Source organism: Cervus elaphus, chromosome 17 (assembly GCF_910594005.1).
Source record: "Cervus elaphus chromosome 17, mCerEla1.1, whole genome shotgun sequence".
In the NCBI taxonomy this organism is placed as follows: domain Eukaryota; kingdom Metazoa; phylum Chordata; class Mammalia; order Artiodactyla; family Cervidae; genus Cervus; species Cervus elaphus.
This window is the reverse complement of record NC_057831.1, coordinates 63,845,351-63,868,784: the sequence shown is the minus strand read 5'-3', so window position 1 is coordinate 63,868,784 and position 23,434 is coordinate 63,845,351. Positions and strand designations below refer to the sequence as shown.

Genomic DNA, 23,434 nt, shown 5'->3' with positions numbered 1-23,434 from the left:
GCAGCAGAACCAGAACTCAAAATGGCATTAAATTTTCATTTAATTCCTTGGTGCTTTAGAATATGGGTGAGATCCACATTTGTTTTGACCACACTGAACTTTTTATTCATGCTTTGTGATCAAATGATGAATCCAAACATCTGTGTGGAACTTTCAATGCCCTGGTGTGTAGTAAGTCTTTCATAAACATTAGGATGTCAGCATTATTCATGTTCATTTATCTATTCATTCAACAAATATTTGTGGAGTGTCTAATTTGTGCCAGGCATGGTGCTGGGGACTGAGGCTCCATGAACCCCTTGCCTTACATCTGATGACATCGTCCTGCCATATTCACGGACTATTGTGGGAGTTCTTTGAAGTGACTCTAATTGAGCCAACATTCATTTAGCCTCAGCCTGGAGAGCTTATTATTACATAGGAGCTAGGAGATAGCAGAAATGAACCACATGGCCTCACACTATTGATGGGATCTCACCATGGCTTTTCTTTTCTCAGTGATTTCGGGGAAGTTTCCTAGGTGCAGTCAGCTTGTTTTCATCAATGGCTCAAAAATATTTATGATAGTGACTCATGCTCATTATAATTTCATTTGGTAGGTGATTTGATTAAATTGAATGTCTTAAATGAAGGAAATTCAGATTGCAATATAGCTGGCTAGAGTTGTAGTTTCCACCTTGATGAAATCCAAAGAGGTATCAACATGATAGAATGCTACAGGGGCAGCCAACACAGTTGCAGTGAGACTGCTTGATCACTGCAGGAGAATGATACATGGATGACATGAGATTAAAGCCTGACGTTGATGCCGCCAGGATCACCAAGGGGCTCCTAGGAATTTGTCCACAGTGGTGCTGCAGGGAAGGACTGTGGAACAGAAACCTGCATTCCAGAGTCAGTGCTTTCCAAAGATGATCTTGCCTTCCATTAATCTACCCAGTATCTCCAGAATGTGGCCTTTCCTGCTAATTCTATATTCACTCCCTACCTCATCACAGCAGAAGGTGAGGCATTTATTCACATTTCTGAGACCTATTAAAGAATGACTATGAAATAGACAGCTAATGTCTGCCAAAGAATCTCACAAGAAAAGCCTTCTAGGCTGACTATACTAAATAGTGATTTCAGGTGTTCTTTTAGCTCTAAGGAGTCAAAGCCATATGGCTGATTTTATAATTTCAGCATTAAAATTAAAAACCAGATTTCACTTCCTGGATTCTTCTTCCCTAGGGTCTTATTTTACTATGTCCCTCTCTAAGAGCAATATTTTAGCTTAGAATTTTCTTGGATTTGTGGATATATTCATGGAAGATTTAAATAGCATTGCAGCTGTACAGAAAAGCTGTTCTTGTGTGTGCTTTGAAAATCAGCTTTTCAATAACTGATAGCTTTAGAGCCGTGATTGAGAGGAAAAATCCAGTCCTTGTTAAACAAGCTATTTCAGCTACTGGATGCATGCTTCAAACCGTTTGAAGAAAGAGAGGCTCACATACCTCATCACTTTGCTCCCAGAGAGGCAGGTTGGTGCCCGTGGCCCTCCTGCGTTTTCTGTGTGGCAGCAGAAGGCGAGCGGAAGGTGGGGCTGGGGCTGGGAGATGACTGCTTCACAGGAATCACTCAGCCACACTTTAAACCAGGCGACTTCACGGGATGGGAGAGGAAAGGCATTTAATTCTGGTTATCAGTTAATATTCCAGGACTGACTCATTAAGCAGTCCATTAACTACTGTAGTGGCCCGGGAAGTATAATCTGGATAGAATAAATGACTGTCATCTGGTTTTCAAGTGGATTTAAATGGGCTGCTTTTGGCTATATAGCGTTGCCAACTACTTATCTCTCGAGACATATTGTGTGAGACTCATTTTCGCTGTTTTGAGTGTACAGGAGGGAATGATTGTGTTGTTGATTTATTTCAACACAGTTTATTCATTATTTATTTATTATTTCTTCACTGGACTTATTTATTGAATATTCGTCGTGCTTGGTACGGTGCTAGTCACTGGGGGGAAGAAAATGAGAAGACGGTATTGCCGCCCCAAAGGACCAGTAGAGAGGGACTCTCACTCAGCACGCTGCGTGGCTCGGCTGGGAAGGAGCATCGGATGCTGCCTGAAGCCGTCCCAGCCCAGATGAGCCATCTCTGTGGCGGGAGGTTCTGAAGAGGGTGGTGGGGCTGTCGGGTTAGACTTCTCGGAGGAAGCCACGACTAAGGACGATATCGGAAACACACAATGGAGGGGAAGGAGATGAGGCGGCGAGTGAGAAGAGAACGTGCCAAGACCCAGGAGCAAGACAATACAGCTCATCCTTGTAGGACTAAATGAAGACATCCTGGCTAGAGCCCAGGTGTTTTAATTGGGTTTCCCCCAAAGCAGACTCTGTTTCAAGAATTTGTGTGCAAGCAATTCATATTTGAGGTGATCCCAAGAAGCACTGCAAGGAAAGTGAGGTGGCAAGGAAGACAATCCAATAAAGTATGACTAACGAGCAGATTTACTGCTGTGTGTTCATCACACCACAGGCTCGCCCAGAGGATGTGTGGGGCACACCTCGGAGCTGCCCTGCTGGGCGGCGGAGAAGCTGAGGTGCTTATTTATCTGCTCTTGCCTCCTGCTCATTAAGCTTATTCAGGAGATATTAACTTTCTTCTACTTCTGGTTAAACCCTCTCCCCCATCCCAGTCAGGCTCCTGTAGGCAGAGCATTACTTAGAGCAGGAAAAGGCAGTAAGGCATCAGTGATGTCTGGGTCAACCAAACGAGTGCGACCAGGCTCTCATAGCCTGTGCTACACCAGGACCCCTGGAGTGGGTCAAGAGGAGGGTTTGGAAATAAATGGGGAGACGCACCTGGGCTTGGAGGCAGGACCAGGTCAGGGGGAATGTTATGTTATATAAGTGTGCGTGTTTCAGGAAAACAATAGGTTCATAAGGATATTAGTTCTGAGAACTTTAATAGCCTGTGTGGTAGCTAAGTGAGAAATGTTGAATGCCATTCTGTGCCTTTGAAGAATAGGCAGGTTGGAAAAATCCTGAGGAAGTTGGATAGAAAGGAATAACACAGAGAGAGGCAAAAATCAAAGTTTTGTGGCTGGCAAAGTTAACTGGATTGTGTGCTAGTCTCTAAGATCTAGCATAGAGTAGGAAGGTTGTGTTTGTTTGGATAAATATAACTGAACTCATTGGATATGAATAAATTTGTACCTAGGTTTGACTTTGGTCAAGAGGGTTTCTTAAGGGTAAGAACTTGGAGCTTTTCTCCAACTTTCGTATCACCAGAGTCAGACAGTACCTGACATATAAATAGGCACTTAAATATTTGTTGACTAATGCCTCTTGTGTTCCATAAGCCTCTTATCCTTCTCCATCAGAGGGCAGACAGACTGAAAACCACAATCACAGAAAACAATCAAATCTGATCACATGAACCACAGCTTTTTCTACCTCAGTGAAACTATGAGCTATGCTGTGTAGGGCCACCCAAGACGGACGGGTCATGGTGGAGAGTTCTGACAAAATGTCCACTGGAGAAGGGAATGGCACTTCAGTTTTCTTGCCTTGAGAACACCATGAACAGTATGAAAAGGCAAAAAGATAGGATACTGAAAGAGGAACTCCCCAGGTTGGTAGGTGCCCAATATGCTACTGGAGATCAGTGGAGAAACAACTCCAGAAAGAATGAAGAGACAGAACCAAAGCAAAAACAACACCCAGTTGTGGATGTGACTGGTGATGGAAGCAAGGTCCGATGCTGTAAAGAGCAATATTGCATAGGAACCTGGAATGTTTGGTCCATGAATCAAGGCAAATTGTAAGTGGTCAAACAGGAGATGGCAAAAGTGAACATTGACATTTTAGGAATCAGAGAACTAATATGGACTGGAATGGGTGAATTTAACTCAGATGACCATTATATCTACCACTGTGAGCAAGAATCCCTTAGAAGAAATAGAGTAGCCATCATAGTCAACAAAAGAGTCTGAAATGCAGTAGTTAGATGCAATCTCAAAAACGACAGAATGATCTCTGTTCATTTCCAAGGCAAACAGTTCAATATCACAGCAATCCAAGTCTATGCCGTGACCAGTAATGCTGAAGATGCCGAATGGTTCTATGAAGACCTACAAGACCTTCTAGAACTAACACCCAAAAACAGATGTCCTTTTCATTTTATGGGATAGGAATACAAAAGTAGGAAGTCAAGAAACACCTGGAATAACAGGCAAGTTTGGCCTGAGAGTACAGAATGAAGCAGGGCAAAGGTAATAGAGTTTTGCCGAGAGAACGCACTGGTCATAGCAAAACCCTCTTCCAACAACACAAGAGAAGACTCTACACATGGGCATCACCAGATGGTCAACACTGAAATTGATTATATTCTTTGCAGCCAAACACGGAGAAGCTTTGTACAGTCAGCAAAAACAAGACCAGGAGTTGACTGTGGCTCAGATCATGAATTCCTTATTGCCAAATTCACACTTAAATTGGAGAAAGTAGGGAAAACTACTAGATCATTCAGGTATGACCTAAATCAGATCCCTTATGATTACACAGTGGAAGTGAGAAATAGATTCAAGGGATTAAATCTGATAGAGTACCTGATGAACTATGGATGGAGGTTTGTGACATTGTATAGGAGACAGGGATCAAGACCATCCCCAAGAAAAAAAAATGCAAAAAGGCAAAATGGCTGTCTGAGGAGGCCTTACAAATAGCTGTGAAAAGAAGTGAAAAGCAAAGGAGAAAAGGAAAGATAAACCCACTTGAATGCAGAGTTCCAAAGAATAGCAAGGAGAGATAAGAAAGCCCTCCTTACTGATCAGGCAAAGAAATAGAGGAAAACAATAGAATGGGAAAGACTAGAGATCTCAAGAAAATTAGAGATACCGAGGGAAAATTTCATGCAAAGATGGGCTCAATAAAGGACAGAAATGGTATGGACCTAACAGAAGCAGAAGATATTAAGAAGAGGTGGCAAGAATACACAGAAGAACTGTACAGAAACGATCTTCACCACCCAGATAATCACGATGGTGTGATCACTCACCTAGAGCCAGACATTCTGCAATTCGAGGTCAAGTGGGCCTTAGGAAGCATCACTACAAACAAAGCTCGTGGAGGCGATGGAATTCCAGTTGAGCTCTTTCAAATACTGAAAGATGATGCTTTGGAAGTGCTGTACTCAATATGTCAGCAAATTTGGAAGACTCAGCAGTGGCCACAGGACTGGAAAATGTCAGTTTTCATTCCAATCCCAAAGAAAGGCAATGCCAAAGAATGCTCAAACTATTGCACAATTGCACTCATCTCACACGCTAGTAAAGTAATGCTCAAAATTCTCCAAGCCAGGCTTCAGCTGTATGTGACCCGTGAACTTCCAGATGTTCAAACTGGTTTCAGAAAAGCCAGAGGAACCAGAGATCAAATTGCCAACATCTGCTGGATCATTGATAAAGCAAGAGAGTTCCAGAAAAACACCTATTTCTGCTTTATTGACTATGCCAAAGCCTGTGAGTGTGTGGATCACAACAAGCTGGCAAGTTTTGACAGAGATGGGAATACCAGACCACCTGACCTGCCTCTTGAGAAACCTGTATGCAGGTCAGGAAGCAACAGTTAGAACTGGACATGGAACAACAGACTGGTTCCAAATAGGAAAAGGAGTACATCAAGGCTGTATATTGTCTTTGTATTGTTATTGTATACCCTGCTTATTTAATTTCTATGCAGAGTACATCATGAGAAACGCTGGGCTGGAGGAAGCACAAGCTGGAATCAAGATTGCTGGGAGAAATATCAATAACCTCAGATATGCAAATGACACCACCCTTATGGCAGAAAGCGAAGAAGAACTAAAGAGCCTCTTGATGAAAGTGAAAGAGGAGAGTGAAAAAGTTGGCTTAAAACTCAACATTCAGAAAACTAAGATCATGGCATCCAGTCTCATCACTTCATTGCACATCAATGGTGTTTGGAAACAGTGACAGACTTTATTTTTGGGGGCTCCAAAATCACTGCAGATGGTGACTGCAACCATGAAATTAAGATACACTTGCTCCTTGCAATAAAAGTTATGACAACATAGACGGCATATTAAAAAGCAGAGACATCACTTTGCCAACAAAGGTCCGTCTGGTCAAGGCTATGGTTTTTCCAGGGGTCATGTATGGATGTGAGAGTTGGACTATAAAGAAAGCTGACTGCCGAAGAATTGATGTTTTTGAACTGTGGTGTTGGAGACGACTCTTGAGAGTCCCTTGCACAGCAAGGAGATCCAACCAGTCCATCCTAAAGGAGATCAGTCCTGAATATTCATTGGAAGGACTGTTGTTGAAGCTGAAGCTCCAATACTTTGGCCACCTGATGTGAAGAAATGACAAAGACCCTGGTGCTGGGAAAGATTGAAGGCGGGAGGAGAATTGAGGACAAAGGATGAGATGGTTGGATGGCATCACCGACTCAATGGACATGAGTTTGAGTAAAGTCCAGGAACTGGTGATGGACAGGGAGGCATGGAGTGCTGCAGTCCATGTGGTCGCAAAAAGTTGGACATGACTGAGCGACTGAACTGAACTGAATTGAATGAATACATGAATGAATAAATTAAAACTTTGTTATGCTCCTGGTTCCTGTCTGCTGGATAGATGGGTTTTCAAGTTGGAGAAAAATTTGAGATGTAGGCGTTGATTTTATGATACAGATGTAACGATGATAATCTAAGCCCCTGGACAGGTTTATTCATTTACCTGAAGACTGAAAGTACTGAAATGTCTGAGGGTTGAGCCCTGTGGAAAGGTAACATCTTAGGATTTGGTAGAGGTAGAGCATTCCACACTGGAGATAGTAGGTAAATGGTACATGCCTGGATTGTGGAATTTATTGGATCCATTTAACGGAGGAAGAAATAATCAGCAGTGTCAGATGCTGCCAAGACAGTATGTAAGATGCAGATTTTTCAAAGTTCTTACTCGATTAAAACAAAAAAAGTTGCAAGGGAAAGATGGGAAGGAAAATAAATAAACAGTGGGTTGAAGAGTAAATGACCAGGGAGAAGTGGAAACTTATTAAGTGTAGACGATGTTTCCCTAAACTGGAAATGATAGAGTGGAAGCTGAAAGGGATCAAAGGTTAAGGAGTTGTGGGACTTGATATTTTCATCCCCTTCTTTGTAACATGATAAAATTTTAGTATGTTCTATGTTGAGAAAGTGCAAATATTTTTTAATTGCTAGCATGATTAAGTCAAACACTATTTCCAGGATTGTTGATTTTATGCTCTCCTCAAACATCCATCAGCCAAGAAAGAAACCTTTTAAATGAGAGTCCTTACTTATCTCTTCCTACAACTGTCAGGTCTAGGGAAGTTGGGTTTTAACTGGTTCTTAGCATTGCTCCAAGAAATGGAGATGATTGTCTTCACTGAGGAATAGGAAATAACATGAATTTTGAAAAGAACACCCAATGTGGTGTTCCCATATATTCCCAACATTTTCTGAGGTAGATATTTACAGTGTTCATTCAACATTTAGTTCTATTGAAAAAAATACAATGAATATCTGAGTATAGAAATAACGGAAACTTCTATTATAATAACATCTCACAGGGATTATCTGCATTTTTGTTCTAGAATATGAATAGCAATATCAAAATGATATTTCACAAGTATTGATCACACCAACTTCAGGTAAAGTGTTAAGCACTTTATGAATACTACTCCATCAATAACTCGAAGAAGTTATCATTATCATCTTCATTTTACCCAGGAGAAATATGTAGCACAGAGAGGCTAAATAACTTCCCCAAGGTAACACAGCTAGTATTTAGCAGAGTCCAGAAACTGGAATCTACCTGAGTTTAGAACCTACAGTTCTGACATTGGTTTTTAACTTTCAATATACTGCTAACAAGGATAAAAATGAAGATAGATATTTGGCAGCTTCCGGTTTTAGAATCTGTTTTATAGATGTCTGTAGAGGGCAAGGGCTTCCCTGGTGGCCCAGTGGTAAAGAATCTGCCTGCCAATGCAGGAGACGTGGGTTCCGACTCTGGGTCAGGAAGATCCCCCCTGGAGAAGTATGCAGCACCCCGCTCCAGTATTCTTGCCTGGGAAATCCCATGGACAGTGGAATGTGGTGGGTACAGTCCATGGGGACCCAGAACAGTTGGGCACGTCTTAGCAGCCAGGCAACAACAGATAAAGGGCACGCTTCCCTTGCTGCGCGTCAGCTTTTGTGTCTTGGTTCTGGGCCTGCGAGGCTGAAGCGGCTACGTTGGTGATATACATTAATGTGCTGACGAGCCATTCACCATAAATTGCAAGTCAGCTACCGGTTTAATTCCTCCTAAATTTGCAATCTGCCTTTCCTGAAGCGCAAAATTGGCTTTCTTGTCCTAAAGTGGTAGAACATGCAAAAGAGTCTGATACCTTATTTTCTAGCTCAAGTAAGATTATCTAGGCTCAGAGAAAATTTTAGAATTTTCACTTCGGATGAACAGCTGTTTCAACATGAGAGCCTTATTAAATGCCAAATGGTCTTGCCAATGCCTCATTGGAAACTACAGATAATAGCATGGCATTTCCTCCTCAGGACAAGTCATTATTTCCTGGAGAAAGGCAAAATGGTGTCAGCGATTTGTGGGGTTATCTGTTTGACAACTGGTGTTGTGGTAGACTACCAGTTTGTTCTGCTGACTGAGTATGCCGTTTTACTATAGATGGAGATTTGTAACGAATTGTGTTAAAAAGGTAATTCAACATACACGTTATGACCAATTGACTGTGCTTCCATTCGTAAAGTCTAGGGAATGGGATTGATGTTTAAAATACAAGAGCATATGCAGTAGGTACCTAATGAGTCCTTTTCTGCTACATGCACATGTGTGCACGCATTTACTTTATATATAATTTGGCACATGCGTTGTTGAACTTCATTTACTTTAATTATTTGCAGATAATTACATGTTCTCTTCCCTGGTGGCTCAGACGGTAAAGAATTCTCTTGCAACTTGGGAGACCTGGGTTTGATCCCTGGGCTGGGAAGATCCCCTGGAGGAGGGCGTGGCAACCCACTCCAGTATTCTTGCCTGGAGAATCCCATGGACAGAGGAGCCTGACAGGCTACAGTCCACGGGATCACAAAGTGTCAGACACGACTGAGCGACTAAGTACAGTTTGGAGAGTCATTTTCAAGTCAGAAACGAGAGCTAGTGTTTATGTTGACATCATCCCTGAATTACAATTAAAGTTGAAATTGTAGTGTCCTATGAACCCGAGGGGGAGATGTTTTATTTTTTCCATAATTTTGAGTAGCAATTTTATAAGCATCTTTTGAAAATTATATATTCAAACCGAAGGTAAAGTCTATGGAAGGAAGTTGGAACACAGCTTCCTTTTTGCAGAAGAACTTCATAAAAATGGTTCATCATACAGAAGACGTGTATTTTGAATGATGGTGATGGTTTATTTCCACACAACCCAAAGAGACGTTTTCTTCAATTAAAAAGAAACTTGGCACTGCTAGTTTACCTTTGTGGTTAAGATAAAATTTTCTATAGAGTAAATCACCTAAATGTGGGCCTATTTATAAATATTTATTTAGGTCTGACTGTAGACTGTAGAAGGTATATGGGAAACAAAGTAATATCTGTAAGCATATTATGACAACTAAGCACCAGAGAAGTAGGGCAAATATTAGGAAGAACAGAAAAATTCATAAGAATTTTACAATTTTTACACATACTGGAAAGGAAGGATTAATCAGAGGAAGATTTTTTTGTGGGATAATGTGGGTCAAACATTAGTACAGTAGTTACCTTATAACATAAACTGGATTAATGTAACTAAAATCCAAAATGAAAAACCAAGCTGCTTGTAAAAGTCGCTTAACCTGGCTAGGGTGTGTGCACATATTTCAGGTAAGTTATGCTTTCAGCTCCATTAGGGTAGCTTTCTAACATGGCAAATTAACATATATGCTGTAAGCAACTTCCTGAAGTGGCTAAAATTGTTGGTTTGGGATGCAAATTATGACTGTAGCTCATATTGACTGTCTGGTCTTAGAAGTAACCAACTCTCCAAGGCTTCGGTGTCCTTATTGGGAAAATAAGAATATTAATACTATTACCTGGGTGGTTGTAGATAATGTGTGAGGTTATTAGTGTGGGGCTTGGTCCATAGTAAGTGCTCAATACATGGTAGAGATGTTGATTAAAGATTCAAGATTTCTGTTTGGCAAGTGCTAATATCAGACATTTGAGTAGCTCGTGAATGTGAAGCATTGCTTTAACAGTTTATTTCAAGAAAATATAAGGGTAAAAAAAGAAAAGGAAGATTTTAGAACATCCTCAAGGGATTTCGGATGTTAACTGACAGAGACGGTCACTGGCCTTCTTTATCCTTACACCACAGAGAGAAATCTCTGAAAACTGTCCTGCTACCGGGCACTTTGCTCCTTCCTCCAGCGTCCCTCCTCCCCATGGTTAGTACTGTGCATGCGAGCGTGCTCAGTCGTGTCCGACTCTTTGCGACCCCGTGAACTGTAGCCCGCCAGGCTCCTCTGTCCCTGGGATTTCCCAGGCAAGAATTCTGGAGTGGGTTGCCATTTCCTTCTCCGGGAGATTTTCCCAACCCCAGGATTGAGCTTGCGTCTCCTGCATAGACAGGTGGATTGTTTACCAAAGTTTACCAAGTCTTAACTGCCATCTAGGAATGTGGTTAAGACTTACTCATCCCTAAATTTCAGCTTATGTGTTACTTTCACAGAGATTTTCCCAGCAGTCAGGCTACATCATGTACTCCCTAATTTAAAATTTGTCCTTGGTAGCATTTATTGCTTGTTATAACTTCTTAAGAATTCTTGGTAGAAGTTGTAAGACCTGTGCCTTTTCACCGCTGTACTCCCCGTGTCCAACAAGATACTTGAAAAACTAGATACTCGATACATATTGTTCAATGAATGAATGAATGGTGTAAATCAGTGCCTTTAATAAGCCCTTCATTGCTTTTCAACTTAAATGTATATATTCTGTTACTCATTTCCAACAAGAGAGGAAGCATGCAACCTGAGCCTTTTTTCCTAAAAATAAATCTATTAAAGTCATAGTGAATGTTTGGATTCAGTGGGTAAACCTTATCTAATGTTCCAAAGAAAGTCGTCTTGCTTTAGGTAAGGCTATTGGCTCATCTAACACGTCCTTAATGCAGAATAGCTGTGATTTTGCAAAATGACTTGGCTGCTAATTCTTCAGCTTTAGAACTTTCTCCCCAAGCAGAAGTATACTGCAGATCTAGTCCTGATAAATTATTTCTCTTTAGACATTGCCCCTGTTGCCTTTGCTGATGCAGATAAAATTGTGACTCAGACTGCTTGCTATGCCAGCCTCCTATAGGATTGGCAGGGATCTGAATTTTTCTGCATGGCTATTTATTATAGCACAGTTTCATTTTGATCAAATCATATGAAGTCTATATTAAGAAAACCATTGTCCAAATGTTTTCTAAGTTCAAATACAATTTTCTGAATATTTTCAAGCTGAACCAAATCATTTTCATAGGATGATGTGGTTGATTAAAAAAATGAATTTGTCTGGACACCCAAGTTAGGAATTAAAAAACATGGTAAGATTTTTTTTGCAATATTTTATCAGATATCTACATATATTACCTTTACTTTTAAGGATTAAAATTATCCTTAATATAAAATATGAGCAAAAGTTATAAATTATTTTAATGACATTTTTTCAATACTTAAACAAACGTATGTTTTGAAATCCATGATGCATGTACATACATTGTCACATGAAAATCATAATCTGAAAGGAAAACAAAAATATTTAGGGAAAAATATTGAGTAGTTAAAGAAGGACCTGGAGCTAAGTCCAAATTAGAAGCTTAAATGAAAATCCTGGTTGACTCAAGTCCTCTGATTAGGATTAAGGAAAACTGAAAGGAACTCAAGAGACATCCTGGAGAACTCATATCTAAGCAACTTCGACGGTTTAGAAAGATGACGTAGATGCCCCCCTGGTGGATGTTACGGAAGTGTTTTCGTTCATTAAGGACAAAATTTAAAATGTTACAAAGAAATTGATGCTTAATTCCTGTTAAAAGCATCTCAATTTCTCTACATATCTAGTATCTTAACTTAACCTAGGATTTGGGGGTTATCAAAAGAGGATGCTCACCCAGTGGAGAAGAGAGAACAGACTAGAAACAAAATACCTGAGAAGAGAGAATTGTTTAGGTTTTATTTTTTTTCCTATGAGAAAGTTAATGTTTATTATTCTAAAATATTAAGATGTATGTTTTAAATTTATTAAAGTTAGATGATTGTCTTAGATTTCTGAGGTTGCTATAGCCAAATAACATAAATCAGTTGGCTTAAATAAAAGAAATTTATTTTCATATTTCTAAGGACTAGAAAATCCAAGATCAAGGTTCTGGCCATTCGGGTTTCTGATGAGAGCTCTTTTTCTGGTTGCAGATGACTGCCTTCCTGCTGTGTCCTCACATGACACAGAGAAAGGGTTTGCTGGTGTCTCTCTCTTGTAAGGACATTAGTTCTGTCTGATCAGGGCTTCATTCTTACGACCTCATTTAATATCACTTCCTTAAAAATCGCATCTCCAGTATAGCACCTTGAGGAGTTAGGACTCCAACACAGGAATTTTGAGGGGCCATAATTCAGTCCATAGCAATGATTAAAACTTTTTAATGTTTCACTCTTTACCTTTTTTGACATTTGTTGCCTTCTGCTATCCCCAGTTTGGTGTCTTTCATTGTCTCATTTCTTCTAATTTAAATGTGGAAAAAAGTCCTTTGGCTACTGTCATTGAAATAAAAGATAAAATAAAAAGAGTGATACTATAATGCCAGACCAGTATTTCCACAGATACAACTCTTTTTAATATTCCATTATAATGAGAAAGTGGGCCAGCCAAACTGAGTTGCCAAAGTTCTAACTGTGAGCCAACATTCTGGGTATGTCTTTTCATAGCATAATGAAGTGTGAATATCATTTTATAGGTTGGATTACAACTGTTCCTCTGGTCTTTTCCCTGGCTACCGGTTTCTAGACTTCACTGGTAGTTGGAATGTTCCAGAAAGAGATCAGTGACCTGATACGTTAGTACATGAGATGCATTTTAAAAAATATAACTCACATATTTTCTGGACATTGAAATACTTGTGGCTATTATTTTACTTACATACAGCTTTGACATATGGTTGTGGTGGTGGTTGTTGTTGAGTCCCTAAGTCACTTTCGACTCTTTGCAACCCCCAGGACTACAGCATGCCAGGCTTCCCTGTCCCCCACCATCTTCCAGAGTTTGCTCAAACTCATGACCATAGAGCCGGTGATGCCATTCAACCAACTCATCCTCGGTTGCCCCCTTTTCCTCCTGCCTTCAGTCTTTCCCAGCATCAGGTGGCCAAAGTGTTGGAGCTTCATCTTGCACATCAGTCCTTCCCATGAATACTCAGGGTTGATTTCCTTTAGGATTGGTTGTGTAAGTGTGAGTCACTCAGTCGTGTCCAACTCTGTGACCCCATGGACTGTAGCCTACCAGGGTCCTCTGTCCATGGGATTTCCCAGGCAAGAATGCTGGAGTGGGTTGCTATTCCCTTCTCCAGGGGATCTTCCTGACTCAGGGATTGAACCCAGGTCTCCCGTCTTACAGTCAGATTCTTTACGTCTGAGCCACCAGGGAAGCCCAGGATTGGTTGTGGTAGTTGGTTGATTAAAAGCATGTTAGCTAAGTGTCAGGTGCAGAAGAACCACGCAGTAAAAATTAACCATTATTGCTGCGTTGCTGTTTTCCTAGGTGAGCTTTTTATGTTTGTCTTACACCGTAGGATTTACTCTAGTGTTAATTCTTTAAAATGCGTTTTAATTTCATTATTGCATTTTATATTTCCTTGTATTTATTCTTATATTTGCCAGCAACATCCTTTTCGTGGCTGATTTCATCACAGACTGTCTTTAGCTCCCTCTACCTTTCTGATTATTCAAAGCAGGCACATTATTTTTATAGAAACATAGAACAAATTTTCTAAAATCTTGTTGTCTGTGATAATGTGTTCTTGAATGACATATCTTTTTATTTCAGAGACAGGATCTTGTTATCTGCCTTCTGGATTATTTCTATATAATATCCTTTGATGCCTACTAGGCACTGAGTGCCTTGCATGCATTATCTTATTTATTCCTTATGAGGAAGTACCATTATTACTCCTGTTTTAATAAGAACTTTGAGGTTTCAAGAGATTTAGTAAGTTGTCAAATATCCCACAGTTGATAAATGGCAAATTCAGTATTCAAGTCCAGGACAGTCTGATTTGATGGCTCACAATTCAGTTTAGCCAACGTTTCCCATTTTCTGATCCCTGATGACTGGCGGTAGCATGACTAATAAATAGCACTTCCTCCAAATCGGGCCTGATGCTGAGTTTTTATCTAGATCCCAGGTTATTCCTATGAACAGTTGGAGTGATTTTAATGCTACTTTCATCACTGAGCAGGAGAAGATCTATCCCGTTCAGTGTTTGCATTTGGAAAAGTGAGCGGAGTATGCTTTGCCCTCCACCCTCTCCACTTCTATGTTGGCAGTATTGATGAACACGTCTGGAGCAATTCCAGGCAGCGTTCTGGTCCAGTTCAAGACCACTTGATCAAGCAGAGAACTTCTGCTCTGATTGGTGAAGTGTCTGACCAAGAAATTTCCTCTCCTACAGCCATCTGTTTAACCTACAAAGTCTTGGCAAATAAAAAGAAGCACTAGGAATCACTGTGAAATAAAACTAACCAAAGATCACTTGTCTTCAAGAAACCCTACTTCTTTCAACTTCTAAATATGCAAGACAAAATGAATGAATTCTGTAAGACCGTGTTCTCTGGTGATTCCAAATTGAAGACATAAATTTCTTTTCCCAGTGCCTGATATTGAAAGTAATATTTCTACAGCTTATGGAAATGCAAACACTGAATTAAAAGCTAACATTGGGAGGAAATGAAATACAATAAATAGAGAACTTGGCATTTTCATTTCTACATTTTGTTGTTCAGTTTGTGTTGGAATCCCGTGGTAACAACTGATGAAATATTTAGCATGTTTATTTGTAGGGAATGTTTTTCATTTTTATTTGGTAACATTTTAAAAAAAACACTACTGAGGGTCTTCCATGAATTATTACTTTGGGATTTAGTTTTTCATCTGCTCTTACCATTTATTGTTTATTTCCTTATTAAATAAGATGTGTGTCTAACCCCTGAAGCCCTGTCAGAACAGGCCTTGAATAAATGTCTTTGCATTATTGGATTTTTTTTTTTTTGGTATGTGACTCATTGATATTCTAGAAGATAAACCTGTTCATTATTAGCCTTGTTTGTTTTTAATTTAGAAGGGTTAAATTACATTTTATTAAACTTCATTAGCTTTTCAAATAAGCAAGATGAAATGTAGCTTGCGTTCTGCATAGTCACTTTATCTCGTTGCTGCTAGAGTAATAAGTTGAGATGAATTTTCTCTTTGCAGTTGATAATACTTCTTTAGAAATCATGTCAGATCACAGTCATGATTGACGAATTGCTTGGATTTGCTCCTGTTTGCCTGTTGCTGCTTTAATTTGTTGGTAATGTTTAAATCTGCCACCTCGAATCTCTATCCGACAGTTTCCCTTGCTTCAGGCTATTGTGACTAATGACAAAATGATCTCAAACTAAATCATTTTTTAAAATTCAAATGAAGCTTAGGTGCTTTTCTTGTTTGTAACCACTGTACATCTGCTGAATACTGATGGAGACACTCAGCCCTGTGTATGCAGCATGACGTCACTCTGACTGACACATTAGTGGCTCCAATGCTTGAAGGCCGTGTGGGTGTTATCCCTAGCGAGTCCTGTGCCAGTTAGGTCAGCAGATTTCTCAATCCTTTTAGAGTTTGTCTTCAGGGGAAATGACAACTACTTTTTACATCGAGGGCCTTGAGACAGCAATGCAAAATAACTTCAGTATCATTTGACTGCCTGGCCAAGAGCAAAGAGTTAAGCCTTGAATCAGTCTAATTCCTCTCTGCTTTCGTAGGTTATGATATTTAGAGTATTGAGACTTCTTAGGCATTCTTAGTCAGACCTGGGTTCAAGTCCAGATAATTTATACACCTTAGGTGTTGTCTGTAACATTATAGACATATGTCCATAAGCAAAGAAATAGTCATCTGAAGGTCAGATAGAAAGTTTCTTAAACTTCCTCTTTAATCTGAAAAAGAATCTTGACTCTGTATTATATCTACTTCAGTGAAATGTATTAAAAAATGAAGTCGATGCCTGCTATGTGCATTAGCCTGCTATGATTAATAAGATAGCCTTCTATCCCAGAAGTTCACTAATACTGTGAAGCTGGGAATAAGAAGAGTAGATTTTTTTTCAGATGGTAATCTGAGTGGCATGCTTTCATAAAGCCTCATGCTTCATTGCTTCTTTTTTCCAATCACAGACTGATCCCGCCTCTTTGACTTGAAGTCACTGTTTTCTCAAGACATATTCTTCAAGTCTATGCTGACGTTACTTTGATATTTTAAACTTGCCTAGTAGTGGATAGAGTCAATATAATTTTCAAAACGTCAAAAATGTGAGTCATACAAATATGGAATGAATCTATGTCAAGGTTTTGTCTAATTCATTAAGGTGGATACTACTTATTAATAAAACTGGCTCAAAATCTTTTGGGGGGGAATGCCTATAAGTAACCATTATTATTATTATTTGAAAAGAATACTAGAATGAGACGGCTAGATTGGATACAGAAGTAGTTAACATCCTTTGGGGAGTCAAAACCATAACCTTTGGTGCTCCTTCTACTGAACAGTAATCTGTAAGTTAATATGTAACAGTGTTTGGGGTCAAATCCAATATTAAACAGCAAAATCAAACTCAAGTATACTCTCCTAGAGACTTAATCCTTGGGCAGACTTTTTAAACCATGCTTCACAATGACATTGCAGGGACATGCTGTATTCCTTTCTGATTTCCAAGTCTTGAATAATTTTTAAACAGTATACTTGACTATTACAAATACTTGACTGACTCCTATAGGTGTGGTTTATGAGGTTCTTTAATGTCTCCCCCGTGTTTGATATCCAGAGGCTGTACGTGGCAGAACGCTCAGTCACTCACTCGATCCGTGACTCACCCCCATCACCCTTCTTCCGTCATTCTCGTCTCCTGCTGGGACCCGCAGCAAGCTGGGATGTGTCCCACGGCCGGGCCCGCCGGGCAGTTCTGTCTACGGGATTTCCCGCAGTAATGCTGGAGTGGGTGGCCACTGACCCCTCCAGGAGATCTTCCCGACCCAGGAGTTGCACCCGCATCTCTTACATCTCCTGCGCTGGCAGGCGGGTTCTTTAGAGCTAGTGCCATGTGGGAAGCAATCAGTTATATTAGAACAGAACTCACAGTTGGTATTTCAGAATATTTCAGAAGGATTCTAATCTGGAAGAAAGGAAGACAGGGTCCTACAAAGGCTCTTGTGCTTCCTTCTGAGGCACAGTTAAGTCACTTATAGTTTCGTCTTTTAAGGTCTCACTTTTAAAATCCATTAGGCAGGACTGGAACAGTCTGTGGGGCTAACTATCCCATGGCACTGGGGCAAGGCTCTTCTGAGGACTGCAGCAGACGCTACCTAAGTGTTGAGCTTTCCCGCCGTGTCTGGCGGGGACGTGCCCTGTCCCTGGCTCGGTATGTGCTGCCCACTGCTTTTTCTAATCCTGTCAGGGGGTCTCTTTGCCTTGGGTAGTTATCGCATACTCAAAAGTGGACCTGTGCATAGCAAATTTCTCACTGGGGACTCTTCAGAATTTTTGGGTTTTTTCCCCCAGTATCAAATTCTCTGCTATTTTTTCCCGGGAATTCTAGCCACCTTGACTTCACCACGTTCTCAGCTTCGTCTCCTCCGTCTAGGGGTCCGTCAGATGGCCCTGCGCGCTCCTTCCCTCCACCGCAGCCTGCAGACTGCGTTTCGCTTTTCTCTCTCTGATTGAGTCCTGTGTCCTCTAGTGCTCAATCTCTTTAAAAACGGTTGTTTTACAAATGTTTTCATTTTGTGTGTGTGTGTGTGTTTTTTTTTGTCATTTCCTGTGAGACAGTAAATTCAGTTCTTGTTGCTCCATTTTGGCCAGAAGGAGAAATCTCCAATTCTTAGAATTTAGTCTGAGGGAAAATAGGAGTTTCTAAAGATTATGGGCAACCCAACTTTTGGTGGAAGAAGGCAGTAGGCAAATATCATGCTGTATTTGAAAATATGTATTTCTTTCTTGCTTATCCAATCAGCCCTTTATTAATTTCTTCCCTTCTTTTCTTAGTATATTTAATATTTTGCCACAGTTTGACCCTTCTTTCTATTTTACTTTTTCTTATATTTTTGATTGCATCATGTGTGTGAGAGTGCGTACTGTCTTCCCAATGGTAGTGTAAACTCTTTAAATGTTGTGGATATACCTTATCATTCTTTATATTTTTCATCTTGAATATAACATCTTAAAATTAACTCTGTAAAGAGGGATTCAAAATCTGAGGATTAATCAGGTGATGTTTATAATGTATTTTGTATAGGAAAAGTACAAGGCAATAATGATACCTTTAGCTTTTAGGTTGATGTTAATTTTGGTTTCACTTGTTTCCACTCAAATGATGTAACATATGTGAGCCTACAGTTTCTCATGAGTTCAGCTGCAACCTCTGTAGAAGAATACTTCAGGCTGACATGAAAAATACTTCCTGAGGCTTTTCAGATCCTGCTTTGGCTCTACATGTTGCAAGGCTTTTTCTTCTCTCTCTACTCAGGGAACTTGAGGCCATAATTCACAAGTCTATGAGATATGTGTGGACTGAACGCTTTCAACCTGTTCAATAAGTGTAGTATTGGAAAAATATTTTACATGTGGAATAAAACATTTCTCTGTAAAGGGAGCTCACAAGTAGTTTTGTGTAATATTATCCATAAAATTCCTTGCAAGTTGGCTCCTTCTAATCATCCACTTGTGAGCTTTTCTTCATCATGTCTCTCTCTCCTCTGTACTTCTCCATCTCCTTACCCACCCATTTATTTCATAAAATGGTGGGAAAAGAGGGTGGAAAAAGCAATTACAATATACCCTTAATATAACTTAGAATAAACATGATTAAAGAGGAAAGATTGTTGCAAAAAGTCACAGTGTCTTCTAAAGATAGACATGATTATTTTGGGAATCATTTGCGCAATCGCCTTCCTTCATTAGTATGGACAATCTATGGTTGGCTCTGTGGCCTGTCAAAATATAAGAATTTTAACGCTTACCATCTGTATTCAGATACAGTCTTGTTCTATACAGAAAATCATTTTATGGAAAATGGTGAATTCCATTTTGATTTAACCACTATTGGTAAGTAGTTTGAACTCAGATATTTATGCAATGATATGGTGGTGATATTTATATTATAATACAACAGTTTATTTAAAAATGATTTTCCTTTCTATTCACATTATTAATTGTGGTGAAAAACTGAAATGCATTAGGACTTCTGGATTGTATATAATAATGTCAATGTAAGATTATGAAAATAATTCCCAGAGATTTAGAAATTAAGGTTTTGGAGTTCCTGTCTTTTTAAAGGAGTCTATATACATACACATATAGATGGCTATTGTTTTTATTCTGTGCACAAAAATAGATATCATTCTTGTTCATAAAGCAAACATTTACTAAACTCATTGAAATGTATACAGCATATCAGTAAAACTGGAGAAAGATGTTATATTTATCATCATGAACCCTTAAAGTAAAATCAAGTATAACTCTAGTTCAAAGTTCTAAAAGCCTAATACTTCCATAGATTTAAATTCTAATTATTCATAAGAATATTTTGAAATAGAAGATGCTTCATTCAGAGTTTCAAATATCTATGTGTCCTTTTTAAGTTAGATATTCTTAAGCGTACACAAAAAGCTGAATGACTGTAGCACATTAATAAAGGCTTATGAAAACAGCTAATTTGTAAGTATTTGATCCATTGAAATTTTGTGTAACTGCATAAAATTATGTAACCAATATAATTTTCGATATACCTTTTCAGAACACAAATGCCAATTTAAGCATGAGAAAAAGAGCCAATGCCTTGGCTCACTCTGAATCTGATGTTGGCAGCAGAGCCGGTGTGGGGAACCATTCTAGCAAGTCTTCCACGATTGCTCAAGGATCTTCTGAAGCCACACCACAGTCTTACTTAGCTTCCAGTCCAAACCCATTTAGCCGTGCAAATGCAGCTGAAACTATATCTGCCGCAAGAGCGATCCCATCTGCTCTACCTTCTACTCCTAGAAGAACTGGGCGTGTGCCCCGACAGGTCCCAGCTGGATCTGCTTCTACCCAGCCTGTGTTTGGATCAAGACTGCAGCGAATTAAGACCACAGTTAATAGCATAGGGACTTCTGGGAAGCTGTCAGCCACCACTACCCCCTCTGCTCCACCACCGTCTGGATCTGGCACGAGTAAAATAGACAAATATGCCCGCATTCTCTTTCCAGTAACATTTGGGGCATTTAATATGGTCTATTGGGTTGTTTACTTATCTAAGGACACTATGGAGAAATCAGAAAGTCTAATGTAATTTTGTTGCTATAGTAGTTTCCTAAAAGATGATGAACTTCACACAGAATGTCTTTTTAAATGTTTTTAAAGATAAACAATTGTTCTTTACTAAAATAAAAATTCCATGTAATTTTTCCATTTAAAAAATTCAAGCCAGTCATTGGGAGAGTTAATTAATTCCTTAGTGAAGGGAAAGTGAGCCATCTTTCATTTCAGAAAGATGATTTAAATAGAATCAATTCAGCATTCAAATTAGATGGAATACAGACTACCCTGAAAAGTTGGGACAAGCGAAACAGGGCTATTAGAGATCCATGGTGCATATTTATGCATTGAATTTTGAAAACAGTCTATGATATTTTCTAATACACACTATGAATATCAACCAACCACCATAAATTTCCCAGTGGCACTGCTCTTAATCAGAATTTTTGGATATGATATGCCACAGTAACTTTTGGAGATCCTCTTAGTGTCTTCAAGAAAAGGACTTTTCCTCTCATAGGAAACATTTTTAAAAGGAAAATGGAACACAGCAAATACTGACCAATAGATGAAACCTCTGCTGTGGCAAAGTCAGAGGCCAGGAGCAATGTGTTCCTGCCATGTGCTGGCTGAACAGGAGCTAACAGTTGACTTGAAAATTTGTACTTGGAGCCAAAGTTTAACTTCCTGTATGAACTCCTTTTGATAACAGTTCATTCAGTTATATATCCTTTCAACATACAGTTATTCAGAGCCTCCCGTGTTCCAGGCACTGTGTTAGACACTGTCTCTCTAGAAAAGCGCTCTCCCCTTTACCTGCACTTCTCCTCAACAGGAGAGTGAGTGCATGCTCGTGAACCGTCAGCTAGCAGAGGCCATTGCATTCTTTAGTGGAGGAGGTTTATTTAGAGTCTGATGACACAATATTCGTTTCTGCTATATTGATAGAGGATAACAGGTGTATTATTCACGTAGCCACTTTTGAGATTAGTACACATTAATGCAACTTCAGCAAGTGACTTCAATGTATAATGAAAATGTGGTAAAGATTGTTCTCTTAGGGAAAAGCACGGTGTACCTCAAAGTGGTAATCTGGGCACTGTAAGACCTTATGGATGACCTGTCTCAAACTTGATCGGAATCACATATAGAAGTTGCATAGAATGAGAATAGAATTTGATTAGAATCACAGAATCATCAGAATCAGGAATTCAGTACAAAGCCTTTTAGATGCTTTCCCCAACATAGAGCTATATCAGCTGGTGAAATACTAAGCTTCTAGGGAGTTTTTGTGTCCATAGTTCCTGTTTATGGGCAGTTTTATGTTTATTCTTGGGGGAGTTTTTGTACAGTTTCATAACGAAGGTGAGTATTTTAAAATTATAAGAAGAGTAAAAGAATGGAGTAAAGGAAAAAAAAAATCATGACTGGGGGTAGGATGCTGCTGAGGATGTTATGCTGTTTATCAGGGTTTTCATGTGCTTATTTTTCTCTTTTTTTATTAAGTAGTAGGGTTAACAGCTTAATTAATTTTCTTTCAGCAGTCCTATGCCTCTAAATCTTGGCCTAGTTTTTTTGTTGTGTTACTTCCAAGATTTTTCTTCTGTACTTCTTTCTTCCTGATCTGGGGTATGTGAATGAATGTGTTCTGGATGTTTGGGGAATATTTTGATAGAAATGGCCACCTTGTCAACAGTATTTCTTATTTTTTTAGAAAAAAAATATATATTAATTGGTATTAGTTTTTTAGTTGTTGAATTGCCTTGAAGTGGTTGTATATGAGACCTATAAAACATGCAAATACTAAATATTAATTTGAATCATATCTGAGAATTCCTTCTTGGCTATGTCTATAGGTGTTTCTTAGAATCATCAATAATTTTAAGGCAGAATAATACTTTAGAAATCATCCAATCCAAAATCCTCATTTACAAATTGATGCCAGTAGTATGAAGCCCAGTAAAGTTTGTATATGTGTATATATTTAATAAAGAATACTTATAACAAAAAAGCTGATAATAAATTATTTCATGAATGTGAGTAGATTTCTAGCCTTCAGGATGATGTTTGAAATTGTGGTCAGAAGCTATGATTGTTCTTTATTCCAACAAAATGACCTTATTTCTTTGGTGAGGAAAATTCTCCTTGCTTGTCTGTTGGCCTATTCTTAAGAATAGTTCATTGGCTTTCTTTTTTTAAAAGAAATTCTTCTTCTATAAATTCTTTCAGATTTTTACAGAATAAAAAGAAATGATTTTAGATTTGTAGATCAGTGATACAGGTGGGTTCATAATTTTGTCTTTACCTTTGTATGTGAAGAAGATTTTTAAAATAATTCAGGTAGCCAAGCGAAGAGAATGGACAAAACTAACCAAGGATTCTTAGTTGTTAAATGGAAGAATAAATTGACCAGAATGTTTAATCATTCTTGTAAAAAGGCATTATTTCTATTACCCACAATGTTGGTAGTAAAAATATACAATTTGTTTTCCTTAACTCAATTCTATCAAATTAATTCAAAGCTATCTTTTTTAAATGATCTTTTCTATCTTTTCAATAACTCAGAGCTACATTAATGGAACACTTTTGTGAAGAACCAATCATGTTTCACAATGAGAAAATATCATGAGTTATTCAGTTCAGTTCAGTTCAGTCGCTCAGTCGTGTCCGACTCTTTGCGACCCCATGAATCGCAGCACGACAGACCTCCCTGTCCATCACCAACTCCTGGAGTTTACTCAAACCCATGTCCATCGAGTTGGTGATGCCATCCATCCATCTCATCCTCTGTTGTCCCCTTCTCCTCCTGCCCCCAATCCCTCCCAGCATC

General features: G+C 39.1%; 1 protein-coding gene across 1 annotated transcript in view; it reads left to right on the top strand.

The window, feature by feature from the left end:
* Positions 1–22,615, top strand: part of GABRA4 (gamma-aminobutyric acid type A receptor subunit alpha4) — a 75,533-nt gene extending 52,918 nt beyond the window's left edge. The window contains exon 9 of the mRNA XM_043871484.1: positions 20,105–22,615. Within this exon, the coding sequence (XP_043727419.1) occupies positions 20,105–20,638 (534 nt within the window). The 3' untranslated portion in view covers positions 20,639–22,615. The remainder of the gene's footprint in view (positions 1–20,104) is intronic.
* Positions 22,616–23,434: the final 819 nt, after the last annotated feature.